This window comes from Arachis ipaensis, chromosome B10 (assembly GCF_000816755.2).
Source record: "Arachis ipaensis cultivar K30076 chromosome B10, Araip1.1, whole genome shotgun sequence".
NCBI classification, from domain to species: Eukaryota; Viridiplantae; Streptophyta; class Magnoliopsida; order Fabales; family Fabaceae; genus Arachis; species Arachis ipaensis.
In genome coordinates this window covers 126,680,479-126,694,806 of record NC_029794.2, presented here as the reverse complement: position 1 = coordinate 126,694,806, position 14,328 = coordinate 126,680,479, and the positions used below count along the sequence as shown (strand labels likewise).

Sequence of the window (14,328 nt, the reverse complement as noted above, 5' to 3'; positions counted from 1 at the left end):
AAGTGTTGTTCATAAGATACTCTCTCCCTCTCCGGTGAGCAATTCTTCAATGCTTGATTCTCCGTATCTTCTGCGGATACACTTCGTTTGAGTTTGAAGCTGTGTATTCAACTTTTATCCTCGTCTCTTTACTAATTTTGGTTAAAAGTTATACTAATTTAATACTACACATGTTCTACCTTTTTAATCTCAAATTTTATTTTTTATTTTTTAAAGAATCTCAAAATTGTTTTTCATTATGAGTGATGGATTCATGTGAGGGTTAGTCTTTGCAAGTTGCAACCTTGTTGGCCAAAACGCCACCAAGGCAAGCGGCAGATCACCGCTCGGATAGTTATGCGGCCAAGTGCCGGTGGGCGGAGTGGGGATGTAAAAATGGATTTTAGTTCAAAGTGAATACAAGGACATATAAGCTAAGCGACCTTAATTTATTTTACAAGGCATGCCATTGTTATAACATGTAAAGCACGGATACTTTACTTTGTTATCGTCTGTGTGGGAGATATATTTTGAATACGATATTTTATTGATATTCGTTTGACATGTGTTTTTTGTATTTAACTGTATTTTAATAAAAAAATAAAAAAATTTTGTCAAATATGTTTGGACATATTTAAGTATTATTACATGTTAATATGTTCAATCATATTTTTAACATGTATTATTAAAATAAAAAAATACAAGAGTTAGTTTTTGAAATTTTTTATTTAAATTAAAAATATATAATATTACCGATTTAAATAAACGTACAACTATTTATTAAAATATATTTTGGGTCACATCTCGGATGCAGTGGAGAAACCACACTAAAAACGTATTACGGATGCATTGCTACCGTGTTGTGACACGCCACGTGCTAATCATATTTTGGATGCACTCGAGATATGAACAAAACTATATCTCAAATGCAGTGCATTCGTGATATGACCAAAATTAGTTTTTACCCACTACATCCGAGATATGCACAATTAGAGTGATTAGAGGCAGTGCATCCGAGATATGGTTTGGAGCATATATAAACCCACAGCATCCGAAATCAGCGTGGATTAGGGTCATTTTTTTCAAACTTTTGAGATTCTGCACATGTGAAAGCGAGACTCTTCACGAGTTATGACATCCCGAGCATATGTCCGCACAGGAGACATTAATAGGCTGAATGATATTTGGCACGTAGCTGGAGTGTTGGACCTTGAAGTTAGTGCTTAATTTTTTTTTAATTTAAATCGGTAAATGTTATATTTTTTAATTTAAATAAAAAAATATCCGTGTTTAATAGGTTTAAGATTTGTAGATTTATATAATTATCTTGTAATGCGTTTAGGGTATTACTCTTTAGTGACTTAGAAATTTATATACTTCTATTACGTTTAACGTAAACACATAGGTTGGTACATTATAGGTTGTAGTACTGTTTAGGGACAATTAATGATTTAGATGTAACTAATATGTGTTAGTTATCTGTTTTGGGAATTGCAGCGACCACGGTTACTTTTGCCACGCCGTGTGACGCTAGGTCTCCCGCCGCCACCCATCCTGCTTCCCTATATAAGGGAGGTTGAACTTGGGCATGCACGTGGTCAGCGCGCCCATAGGGACGGTGGGGATCCTCCTGATGCAGACCAGCAGTTGTCAGATGAGGAGGCTGAGTACGCCCGACAGGAGGAGGTACACGAGAATGTCATTCCCGATGCGCATGCAGAGCATCCCTCTGACGCATTCTTCGCTGACCATAAGGCTGACGTTGCTTCGAGGCTTATGCCGGGTACCTCAGCTGACCACCCGACTGATGATAGAACTTTGGAGCAGCCCCAGTTTGACATTAGATCCGATGATATGATGGACATCGATGACATGTTCGAGATCCTCGGGGCACCCAGTCATGCGATGGATGCCTTGGCCAGTCATTATCTCCACAGGAGAGACGACACCGACATACCAGGGACGTCGAGCAGTGTTTCCATCTGTCATGGGACAGCTCCTCCAGGGCACTATCAGACTCCTCCTCCACCACCGCACCAATCAGGTTCTGCTCCGTCGCCCCACTTTCAGACTCCATCCCTGCCACCGCCGACTCCACCGTCCGGTACTGTCTGGAGATCACCTCGTACGCCTCCTCCCATGACTGTATCAGCTCCTCATCCTCCCATGACTGTATCAGCTCCTCCTCCGCCATCATACCAGCGTCCACCACTCACTTTCAGCCAGCCAGGTGTTCGTTCTCATCCATACTGTCCTCCCAGGGTGTCCCGTCCTCGTGGATCTGGGACTGGACACCACTTGGATCCTGCCGCTGGACGGCGTTAGTTACCATTATTCATATATGTATTTTGCTTAATACTTATATTTATAGACCTCCATCAAATGTATGACTCTTTTTTAGTGCATCCAAATGTATAATTTGACTTGTTTATCCATGTAAATAGATGTCTTTTAAAAAAAATATTGTAATGATTATAAATAAAAATTGTCATGCACACTTGACCATATCTCGGATGCACTGCCCCGAATCACTCTAATTGTGCATATCTCGGATGCAGTGGGTAAAAACTAATTATATGGTCATATCACGGATGCACTGCATCCAAGATATAGTTTTGTTCATATCTTGGGTGCATCCGAGATATGACTAGCACGTGGCGTGTCATAACACAGTGATACGTTTTTAGTGTGGTTTCTCCCAGTGCATCCGAGATGTAATCCAAAATGTATTTTAGTAAATAGTTGTATGTTTATTTAAATCGGTAAATATTATATATTTTTAATTTAAATAAAAAAAATCCTAGTTTTTGAGATCAAATTATTAAGCTTATTTAATTTCACCTTATAAATGATCATTTTTAGACATAAAAGAGGTATATTATAGATCCCATTATTAAAACTATTTGTTACTACAATAACATTTTGTTTTGTTATGATGAGTTTGGAAAACTCCAATTTAATTTTGATGATGAACAAACATTATTGAAATATTTAATTACAAAATTATTAATTTGATCTTCATTAAACATGTGTTAATTAATAATTTTGTAATGCAGTTTTGATTGGGCCGATAATGAGATTCTGGTGCAAGCCCAATTCAGTCTTGGTATTAAATTATTGTGATCATAGTGGCTGAAATCATTGGGCCAAAAATAAAAAGAAATCTGGTGCAAGCCCAAATCAAAATTATATTCAGCCTTGATTAATGTTTCTTATGTTATGAGGCAAATTGATTGTTATGTTACTTGGGCCAGAATGAGTTTCAATGCTCCAAGCCCAAAATTGTTTCTCATGCTTGATCCGAAAATAATTCATCAGGAAAGCAAATGTTATCATTTGCCATATGTCTTCTAACGGATCTCAAAGCTTACCACATGATGGATTTCAAATTCACTCAATTATCATTAATAGCATGGGAACTATGAGAGAGATTATGAGTGACATGATTGATGTGTTTAACCTACACGCCACTCAAGCTAGGGAAGTAAAAGCTACTTTTTCTACCTAATGGTTTAACTTCATTTAATTACTTCTCTTTCATTTGTTTCTTCTCTCTCATTCATTCTTTCTTCTCTTTTCGGACAATACCCAGCAAACCATGAAAGCAAAAATGAGCTACCGAAGTGAAGGAAGAACACTCTACAAGACCATCATGATGATGGCAAGAAAACATAACAAAATAAAAGTATGTTGTGGCTGAGATTTTCACCAAAAATGATAAGATTTGGTGAGGTAATCTCGAGCTCTCCATACCAAAAATGGAGAAGGTGATTCGGCCAGCAAGGAAGAGATTCTTGGAGGCATGGCTTGTCTTTGAATCTGCTCAACCACCACAGGAAGTAGCTAGAGTGGCGAAGTGATGGAAGAGGCAGAGATTGTAGTAGAAGAAGCCATCATCATCATGAAGCATCAAGGGCCAGAAATCCATCTTGGAGAGCAAGCCAATGATGGAGCGCTCGGATTGATGAAGGGTGATGACCAAGGAAGGACTAGAGGTAATTGCATGTTGGGTTTTGCATGGTTATCTCTTCTCTCTCTGTGTGGCCAAACCGGATCTGTTTCTTGGAGAAGAAGAAGTTGACTTAGTTTTCTGGCTTCAAAAGTGGAGGCTTCCCTCTTCTATAAAAAGAGAGTACAGCTACTTTTTGGAGCAAGGAGAAAGAGTGAGAGTGCAAGGCACAGAAGTCTCAGAGCTACCTAAGCTAGCAGATTTTCTTCTCCTTTAATGTATTCTGTTTTGTATTTTTCTGTTTAATTTTGTCATGTCTTGAGTCTCATAGAAAAAAGTCAAACAGTGAGGTTTGTATGAAAAAGCCATAGAGCGAAAAAGGCAGAGAGTGCAAAATTAAAAGAAAAAGCCATAGATGTCCTTAGAGTTTCTTTGTTCATCTATGTTGTGTTTCATGATTCTGTGGGAATCCCCTTGTAAGTTGGGTTAGCACTTTACAGATTGTAATCAGGAAGATTATAGTGAAATTCCATCATGTTTGTGATGGAGACTGGATGTAGGCTGCACTGCACTTAGCAGCTGAACCAGGATATATCTGGGTGTAATTTTCTTTCTTCTCTACTCCATTTCTGTTTCTACTGCACAGGAGCAAAAACCAATAATATCTCGTGTCAAGTGACGAGACAAAAGAAAAGTCTCGTGGCTAGGGACGAGACAAAAAGAAAAGGTCTCGTGGCTAGTGACGAGATAAAAAGACAAAAAGTTTCCAAAGTTGGTTTCAAAAGTCAGCAAGTATTATCAAGAAAAAAGGGGGCTAAGATTCAACCCCCCTTCTCTTAGCCACTGATAACCATCAATTGGTATCAGAGCTTGGTCTCAAAGAGATCAAGCTTTGCAGCTTGGAGTAAAGATCCTCATGGCAGAAAATAGTGGCTCAAATGTGGTGTCCTACAATCTGACTGAAGGACAATCAAGCAACAGACCTCCTCTTTTCAATGGGAAAAGTTATACCTATTGGAAGGAGAGGATGAAGATATTTGTACAAGCAGTGGATTACAGACTTTGGAAGATCATCCTGGAAGGGCCTCAATATCCAACTGTTACAAGTGCCGAAGGAGTTGTTTCTCTTAAACCTGAAGCAAGTTGGATGGATGAAGATAGAAAAAAGGTGGAGCTCAACGCCAAGGCCATCAATCTGCTCAACTGTGCTATCATCTTTGAGGAGTACCGATGGGTATCACGTTGCACAACAGCAAAGAAAATCTGGGATAAACTCCTAGTTACTCATGAAGGAACAACCATTGTGAAAAAGACCAGGATTGATATGTTAAATAGAGAATACGAAATGTTTGCAATGAAGGAAGGAGAATCCATTGATGAGATGTTTGAACGCTTCAACACCATTATTGTTGGCTTGGATGCTATGGGAATCAAGTATCTTGAATCTGTACTAGTGAGAAGAGTGCTGAGATGTCCCACAAAAGAGTGGGAAACAAAAGCTTTAATTATCTTTGTAGTGGTCTTGACTCTATGACTTATGATGATTTGAGAGGAAATTTACTTGCTTTTGAAAACACCTACTTGAAAAAAGTTTCAAAAAAGAAAGGAAAATGATGAAGCTCAAAGGCAAAGGCAGCAGCTCAAGAAAAATGAAGAAAGACCTTAGCAAAGTAACTTGTTACAACTGCAAGGAAATGGGGCATTTCAAATCTGATTGTCCCAAGTTAAAGAAGGAAGAGAAGCCAAAAAAAGGTAAGAAGAAGGGACTGATGGCTTCATGGGAAGATTTGGAAAATGACTCGGATGATGATGATTAAGAATCCGAGACCAAGTCACAACCTTGTCTCATGGCAGATCACATAGATCAGGTAGTCTTTCATAACCCTAACACTGAAGATCTTCATCTTATGATAGACCACCTTTCTAAAAAAATAAGATGTTTTCTGCTGGAAAATCAAGAACTTGAACAACAAATCACCATTCTTAAAGCTGAAAATAGTTTTCTTAAAGAAAAAGTAAGGGAGGCCGAAACTGCTTGTGATCTTGTTGAAGAAAATAAGCAGTTAAAAGCCCAAATTAAGAGATGTGAAAGTGATCATTCCGTTCTTGCATATGTAGACTATTTTAAAAGAAATGAAGAGTTGCTTAAAGAGGTTAAGAGGCTTAAGGAAGACTTAGCCAAGTTCACCCAAAGTTCTGAAAATCTGAATCAAATCTTGGCTAGTAAAAAACCTCTTTATGATAAGACTGGGTTGGGGTTTTATAAATCTGCTGAAAAATCTCATTTTGAAAACTTTGCTTCATCCTCTAATGATACAAGATTTCAAGATCCCACCTACTTTAACAAAACAGCAACTCCAAGATTTTGTAGACTATGCAATCGAAATGGACACTTTCCTATTCAATGCTTTTTTGGTGAAAGAATGATTGGTGATAAAGTTTGTAAAGTTGTTTTTTATTACAATGGCTTAGGACATAAGAGATGGTTTAACGTGAAAGGATCCAAGAAAATTTGGATACCTAAGGTCACTTAAGCTTGTTTTGTAGGTGTGCCTAGCATCTAAACGGAAAGAAAATATGTGATATATGGATAGCGGATGCTCTAGACATATGACCGGAAAGACAACCTTCTTCGTAAAGCTTGATGAATATGATGGAGGACTTGTCACGTTCGGTGATGATGCAAAAGGAAAAATAGTGGCTGTTGGAAAAGTTGGTAAAAATTTTTCATCTTGTATAAATGATGTCCTTCTTGTAAAAGGCTTGAAACATAATCTGCTTAGTGTTAGTCAATTGTGTGATTTAGGTTTTGAAGTTATTTTTAGGAAGTTTGTTTGTTTAGTTATTTGTGAGAAAACTGGGGATATTTTATTTGAAGCTAAAAGATGCAATAATGTGTATGGATTAACTCTTGAGGACTTAAAAGAACAAAATGTGACATGCTTTACATCTCTTGAATCTGAAAAATGGCTATGGCATAGAAAGTTGGGTCATGCAAGCATGTACCAAATTTCTAAGCTTGTTAAGAAAAATCTGGTTAGAGGAATTCCAAACATCAAATTTGATAAGGATCTTACTTGTGATGCTTGCCAATTGGGCAAACAAGTAAAATCCTCCTTTAAACCTAAGGATGGAATCTCAACCAAAAGGCCATTAGAGATGTTACATATTAATCTTTTTGGACCAACAAGAACTCAAAGTTTAGGAGGTAAACACTATGGTCTTGTGGTGGTAGATGATTACTCTAGATTTGGTTGGGTACTTTTCCTTGCTCATAAAAATGATGCTTTTCATGCTTTCTCAACTCTTTGCAAGAAAATTCAAAATGAAAATGATTTAAAAATTGCTCATTTGAGAAGTGATCACGGAAGAGAATTTGAAAATCAAGACTTTGAAAAATTCTGTGATGACTTAGGAATTTCTCATAACTTTTCATGCCCTAGAACCCCCCAACAAAATGGGGTGGTTGAAAGAAGGAATAGGAGCCTTCAAGAGATGACTAGGGCTATGCTTTGTGAAAATGAGATTCCTAAATTTTTATGGGCTGAAGTTGTGAATACAGCTTGTTACATTTTGAATAGGACAATCATTAGAAAAGGGTTGAAGAAAACCCCTTATGAGCTATGGAAAGGAACCCCTCCGAATCTTAAGTACTTTCATATTTTTGGATGCAAATGCTTTGTACTTAACAATAAAGAAAACCTTGGGAAGTTTGATCCAAAATCCTATGAAGGAATGTTTGTTGGATATTCCACCACAAGCAAGGCTTATAGAATTTATCTCAAAGAACATAGAACCATAGAGGAATCCATACACGTTACGTTTTGTGATTCTAACTTAATTCCCAGTGTTGTGATAGGTAATGATTCAGATGGTGAAGAGGCTGGAACAAGTAAAGAAAATCCTAAATCTGCTCATAACGAAGAATCTGCCAGTCCAGTTTTGTCTCGTCAGATTGGAGGAGACATTTTCATTTTATCTCTTGAACAGACACGAGAAATTGAAACAGTGAGACCATCAGAAACTCATCAAAGCTCAACACCACTTCGGAAGCCTAGAGAATGGAAGTCTATGAGGGGTTATCCTCATGACTTCATAATTGGTGATCCCTCTCAAGGAGTAACAACAAGATCCTCCACTAAAAGCAATCCGAACCAAGCAATTTTGCATTCTTGTCTCAAATGGAGCCCAACAATGTCAAACAAGCTCTTGAAGATCCATCTTGGGTCAAAGCAATGCAAGAAGAGCTTGCTCAATTCGACAAGAATGAGGTTTGGACACTAGTACCTCATCCGGATGGTAAGAAAGTTACAGGTACTAAGTGGGTGTTTAAAAATAAACTTGGTGAGGATGGACAAGTTGTTCGTAACAAGGCTAGATTAGTGGCTCAAGGTTACGATCAAGAAGAGGGTACAGATTTTGATGAGTCTTTTGCTCCGGTAGCTAGAATGGAAGCAATTAGGTTGCTCCTTGCCTATGCTGCCCATAAAGGTTTCAAAATGTTTCAAATGGATGTTAAATGTGCTTTCCTTAATGGCTTTATTGATAGAGAAGTGTATGTGGCTCAACCCTCCGGTTTTGAACATAAAGATTTCCAAAATCATGTTTTTAAACTATCTAAGGCTCTTTATGGTCTTAGACAAGCTCCAAGAGCTTGGTATGAAAGGCTTAGTGCCTTCTTGTTAGAAAATCATTTTCAAAGGGGTACCACCGATACTACTTTATTTATTAAAGCATCTAATGATGATATACTCCTTGTTCAAGTTTATGTTGATGACATTGTATTTGGATCGGCCAATGTATCCTTGTGTGAAGAGTTTGGAAAACTTATGACTAGTGAGTTTGAAATGAGTTTAATGGGAGAGCTAACTTTCTTTCTTGGCCTCCAAATCAAACAAACTCCTAGTGGTACTTTTATTCACCAAGGAAAGTATGCAAAAGAACTTATCAAAAAGTTTGGCCTAGAAAATTCCAAACCAATGAGTACACCAATGCACCCTAACACAAAACTTGAAAAGGATGATGATGGCCAAGATGTGGATGAAACAAGGTATAGAGGAATGATAGGTTCACTTATGTACCTTACCTCCTCTAGACCGGATATTGTTCAAAGTGTGGGTGTATGCTCAAGGTTTCAATCTCATCCAAAAGAATCCCATCTTACGGCTGTTAAACGCATCATTAGATACATTAAGGGGACTTGTAATTTTAGATTATGGTATCCTAAATCTGATGATTTTTGTGCAGTAGGGTTTTGTGATGCAGATTATGCGGGAGATAGAGTGGATAGACGGAGCACATCCGGCATGTGTTGCTTCCTTGGAAGCTCACTCAACATGTGGTCAAGCAAGAAGCAAGCCACAGTGGCTTTATCCACGGCTGAAGCAGAATATATTTCCGCATCTGCTTGTTGCTCTCAATTAATTTGGTTAAAAACACAATTGGAAGATTACAAATTAAAAATCAATAGTATACCCTTATTTTGTGATAATATGAGTGCTATAAACATTTCAAAAAATCCTATTCTGCACTCAAGAACCCAGCACATTGAGATAAAATATCATTTTATTAGAGAGCATGTGTAAAAGGGTACTATTGATATTCAATTTGTAAAATCTGAAGACCAAATTGCTGATATTTTTACAAAACCCCTCTGTGAAGACAGATTCTGCACCCTGAGAAAAAGTTTGGGAATGTTTGATTTAAGTTCTATTGATAACTTGTGAATATTTGACTCTACTCAGTTTTGTCTCGTAGGTTTGGACGAGATAAAAATGAGGGCATGATGGAAGAGCTATAATTAAGGGGGAGGCAACGCAGAATTTAAGTTTTATGGGCCCTACCAAATATATTTGACCCCACCATGGCAGTTTTGTTAGTTCCTTATTTTTTTTAAAAATAAAATCATAAAATTCATTAGTTGTCTTATCAAATCTTGTTGGAAGAAGTATGTTGTCAAATCAAATCTTTCCTTCCAACTAATCCCCTGATTCAAGGAAACTCCTCCTTTTTCAGTTTTTTGAAAACTTCCCTGGTTAATAACCGCACCATTAATGGTTAATAACTCCCTCCACTATCTCTCTCCACTCCACATTTATTGCACCACTAACCTCCCTCCTCCCTCACCTCTTTCGGCCTTCCTCACCCTTTCATATTCAACTTCTCCACTCTCCCAACCATGAAAAAGAAAACTGCTCCCAGAAAAAGTCAAAGGCTCATATTTTCTCAAAAACCGTCCACTCCACAATCTCACACTCACATCCATATTCACTCTACATCATCATCGTCACCCTCACCTCCCTCAAAGCAAACCGACACCATGAGAAGGAAAGTCATTGCCACGAAAACCTCTTCAAGGAAGAAGAAAGAAAAAGCTCCCGTGGAAGAAGAAGAAGAGTCTCACACATCACCTATTCTGTCTCCACCACCATCACCACCGAAGAAATTCACTCCTCATGCATCCGGAAAAAGCTCTCAAAAGACTAAGGGTTTCGTGCTTCATGAGACCAGAGAACCCACGAACCTTGGTTCAATGGAGTTCAAGAATAAATTTCACAAACCACACTCCCATTTTGATCCTTCAAGGTTTTCTACTTGTGCCTTCTATGAATTCCACAAAGAGGTTTTGGGAAAATGGCATATGTGCCCATCCTACTTGGTGAATCTCGAGTCTCTGGCCTCCAAAGGAATCAATCTACAACCCCTGTTTGATAGTCTCAAATGGTCACCATTGCTCCTTATTCACAAAATGGTTTACCCAGGGTTGGTGAGACAGTTTTATGCGAATCTGAGATTTATTGATGGCAGCCTTCACTCCTACGTGAAACGTGTGCATATCACTCTGAATGCTGAGACCATTGCTTCTGCCCTTGGTTACATTGATGAAGGGCCGAAGGTTTACATGAGTGATAAATGGGATTCACACGTTGGGGTTGCATACAAGCAAGTTCTTCATCAAATCTGTGAAAATCTGTCTGGACTGGACGGATCCGTTCCTACTCACAAGGCTTTGGGTCCAACCAACTCCCTGCTGCACCGCATCATAACTCACATTCTCACCCCACAAAGTGGTTCTCATAACAGGGTAACCGTATCTGACTGTCTCATCATATTTGCTCTTGTTACTTCATCTTCCATTTCATTTAGTTATCTAATGATTAGACATATGTGGGAGTCTGTAAAAAGTACAAAAAAGGCTAATTACCTTATGGAATGTTTCTCACGTGCATCTTTGAGTACTTTAAGGTAGATTTAACAAATGAGGATGTAGAGAACAAAGTCTCTATGATCAAAGGAGGCGGGGCTGTTAAAAAGGAAAAGAAATCTATGGCTTCTGATGATGACTTTGAGAGCCGGCCAGAATCCTCAAAGGCGACCGATTCCCTAAGAGACATTCTCACAGAATTCTCAAACATGCTGATCTCATGGTTCAATTTTACAAGTCTGCTCGCAAACTTGCATATGAAAATGAGTCGGCCTGGAAGAAATGCCAAGAAAGGGTCGGTCTAATGCTGGAAAGCCTTGATGATGAAGTTGGTAATGAAGCAGGGGCCGAGGACTCGGACTTTAATCTTTCTGATGATTAAATTTCAGTTTACTATTTGATATTGGCACACTTTGGCTCAATTTGTTATTTTGTTAGGTTGAAGACTGATAGTAGTATAACTGTGTGATACTCTGTTAATACTTTTGGATTATGTTCTGGGTTATTTTTTGCATACTCTGTTCTCTATGTTCTGGGTTATATCTTGCAGGTGCCCCTTTGATGACAAAAGGGGGAGAAAAAATGAAAAATTGAAATCTAAAAAACAGAGGTGGAAAACAGGGGATGAAATTTTCTCTTGAAAATTCATGATCACCCTTGTTAAAAGGATATATTGTGATGTGATATATTGTGATGCTTGATGAAAGCATGTTAATAATGTTGAAACTGTATTTGCTTCATTATGATTACTGCTATTGATTTATGATGTTTTGGCAATGCATTTGTTTTGATTACATGAATGCCTGGCTGTTAATTAACCTTGATGAATATGCACACTTATATTGAATATTCTGATTCATCTTGGCAAACATGCAGGTTTGATAATTTATTTTTAGCAGTTCCTTTAAACTGTAATATCTAACAGCTGTCATATTTTGATGTAATCATGTGTGATTCAAAAATATTTTTCTTACTTGAATAATGTTGCTTTGATATCTTGACTGAAATTTTTTTAAAATTTTTGAACAATATTGTTTTGTACTCAACTGATGAGTGTATAATTTGAACAGAAAATCAATTTATTGATAACAAAAGAGTTTTGATTATCATACAACTCTGCTCATAAATCAAGCATTTAGCATCATATAATGAATATGCTAAAAAACATTGTTACTTGAAACTTGATTAAAATGTTACAGGTTAGTGCTTCCCTTGGTAAAAATGGTATATATTAAGGGGGAGCCATGTGAAAACTTGAAAGGGGAGAAATTCAAATCTTCAAAGGGAGTACTCTTACTCTAATTCTTAAATTTCTCTCCATTTCAATTTTAATAATGTTTGTCATCAAGGGGGAGACTGATGAGTTTGGAAAACTCCAATTTAATTTTGATGATGAACAAACATTATTGAAATATTTAATTACAAAATTATTAATTTGATCTTCATTAAACATGTGTTAATTAATAATTTTGTGATGCAGTTTTGATTGGGCCGATAATGAGATTCTGGTGCAAGCCCAATTCAGTCTTGGTATTAAATTATTGTGATTATAGTGGCTGAAACCATTGGGCCAAAAATAAAAAGAATTCTGGTGCAAGCCCAAATCAAAATTACATTCAGCCTTGATTAATGTTTCTTATGTTATGAGGCAAAATTGATTGTTATGTTACTTAGGCCAGAATGAGTTTCAATGCTCCAAGTCCAAAATTGTTTCTCATGCTTGATCCGAAAACAATTCATCAGGAAAGCAAATGTTATCATTTGCCATATGTCTTCTAACGGATCTCAAAGCTTGCCACATGATGGATTTCAAATTCACTCAATTATCATTAATAGCATGAAAACTATGAGAGAGATTATGAGTGACATGATTGATGTGTTTAAGCTATACGCCACTCAAGCTAGGGAAGTAAAAGTATTTAAAGTTTCATAATAATAATTATATCAATTACACATTAAACATTCAAAGTTCAAAAGACAATTAAAACAAAGTTAACAAGCAACACAAGATTAACATAATAATAATAATTTATAGTGTCATACCAACCAATAACAACAAAATATTAAATAGCAAACAACTACACGGGTCCAACGGGTCGGGGCTGGGTGACCCGAGGCTTGGCCGAACCCGATTTAATAAATAACTGGGACCATCTATTGAAACCTCGGATCTGACCGGACCGTAATGAAGCCGGGCCAAATTAACCCCAAAGTCATCGGGTCCGGTCCGGATCTTCGGGTTGGACCGGGTCTTGTGCACCCCTAACAGCCACTGTTTGGAGCAAGGAGAAAGAGTGAGAGTGCAAGGCACAGAAGTCTCAGAGCTACCTAAGCTAGCAGATTTTCTTCTCTTTCAATGTATTCTGTTTTGTATTTTTCTGTTTAATTTTGTCATGTCTTGAGTCTCATGGAAAAAAGGCAAACAGTGAGGTTTGTATGAAAAAGTCATAGATCGGAAAAAGGCAGAGAATGCAAAATTAAAAGAAAAAGTCATAGATGTTCTTAGAGTTCCTTTGTTCATCTATGTTGTGTTTCATGATTCTGTGGGAATCCCCTTGTAAGTTGGGTTAGCACTTTACAGATTGTAATCAGGAAGATTATAGTGAAATTCCATCATGTTTGTGATGGAGACTGGATGTAGGCTGCACTGCACTTAGCAGCTGAACCAGGATATATCTGGGTGTAATTTTCTCTCTTCTCTATTCCATTTCTGTTTCTACTGCACAGGAGCAAAAACCAATAATATCTCGTATCAAGTGACGAGACAAAAGAAAAGTCTCGTGGCTAGGGACGAGACAAAAAGAAAAGGTCTCGTGGCTAGTGACGAGATAAAAAGACAAAAAGTTTCCAAAGTTGGTTTCAAAAGTCAGCAAGTATTATCAAGAAAAAAAGGGGGCTAAGATTCAACCCCCCTTCTCTTAGCCACTGATAACCATCATGTTATATTTGCGGTTTAATTACTTTATTAGTCTCTATAATTTTATTAAATTTGTAATTAGGTTTCTATATCTTTTTTTTTTCTTTTAATTGGATTCATACTGCGTTTAATTTTGTAACGAGATCCTTTCTAATATAAAAATATTAGAGTTAACTGAATATTTTTCGCAAATTAAAGGTATTTAGAATTAAGAACCTAATTAGATCTTTAACTACATATTTTTTAGGAGATATATTTCATTAATTTTAATATTTTTGA

General features: G+C 37.2%; 1 protein-coding gene across 1 annotated transcript; it reads left to right on the top strand.

Annotated features, from left to right (window-relative positions):
- On the top strand, nucleotides 1,111–2,304 carry LOC107621432 (inverted formin-2-like). The gene is made up of 2 exons (XM_016323454.1): nucleotides 1,111–1,194; nucleotides 1,477–2,304. The coding sequence occupies exons 1-2, from the start codon at nucleotides 1,111–1,113 to the stop codon at nucleotides 2,302–2,304; spliced, it is 912 nt and encodes a 303-aa protein (XP_016178940.1).

What these genes read in the sequence shown, in the direction of transcription:
- LOC107621432 (XM_016323454.1), top strand. Translation starts at nt 1,111, where the DNA reads ATGACATCCCGAGCATATGTCCGCACAGGAGACATTAATAGGCTGAAT. An exon ending in CTGGAGTGTTGGACCTTGAA is followed by an intron (nt 1,195 to 1,476) that starts GTTAGTGCTTAA and finishes TGGGAATTGCAG; the next exon opens with CGACCACGGTTACTTTTGCC.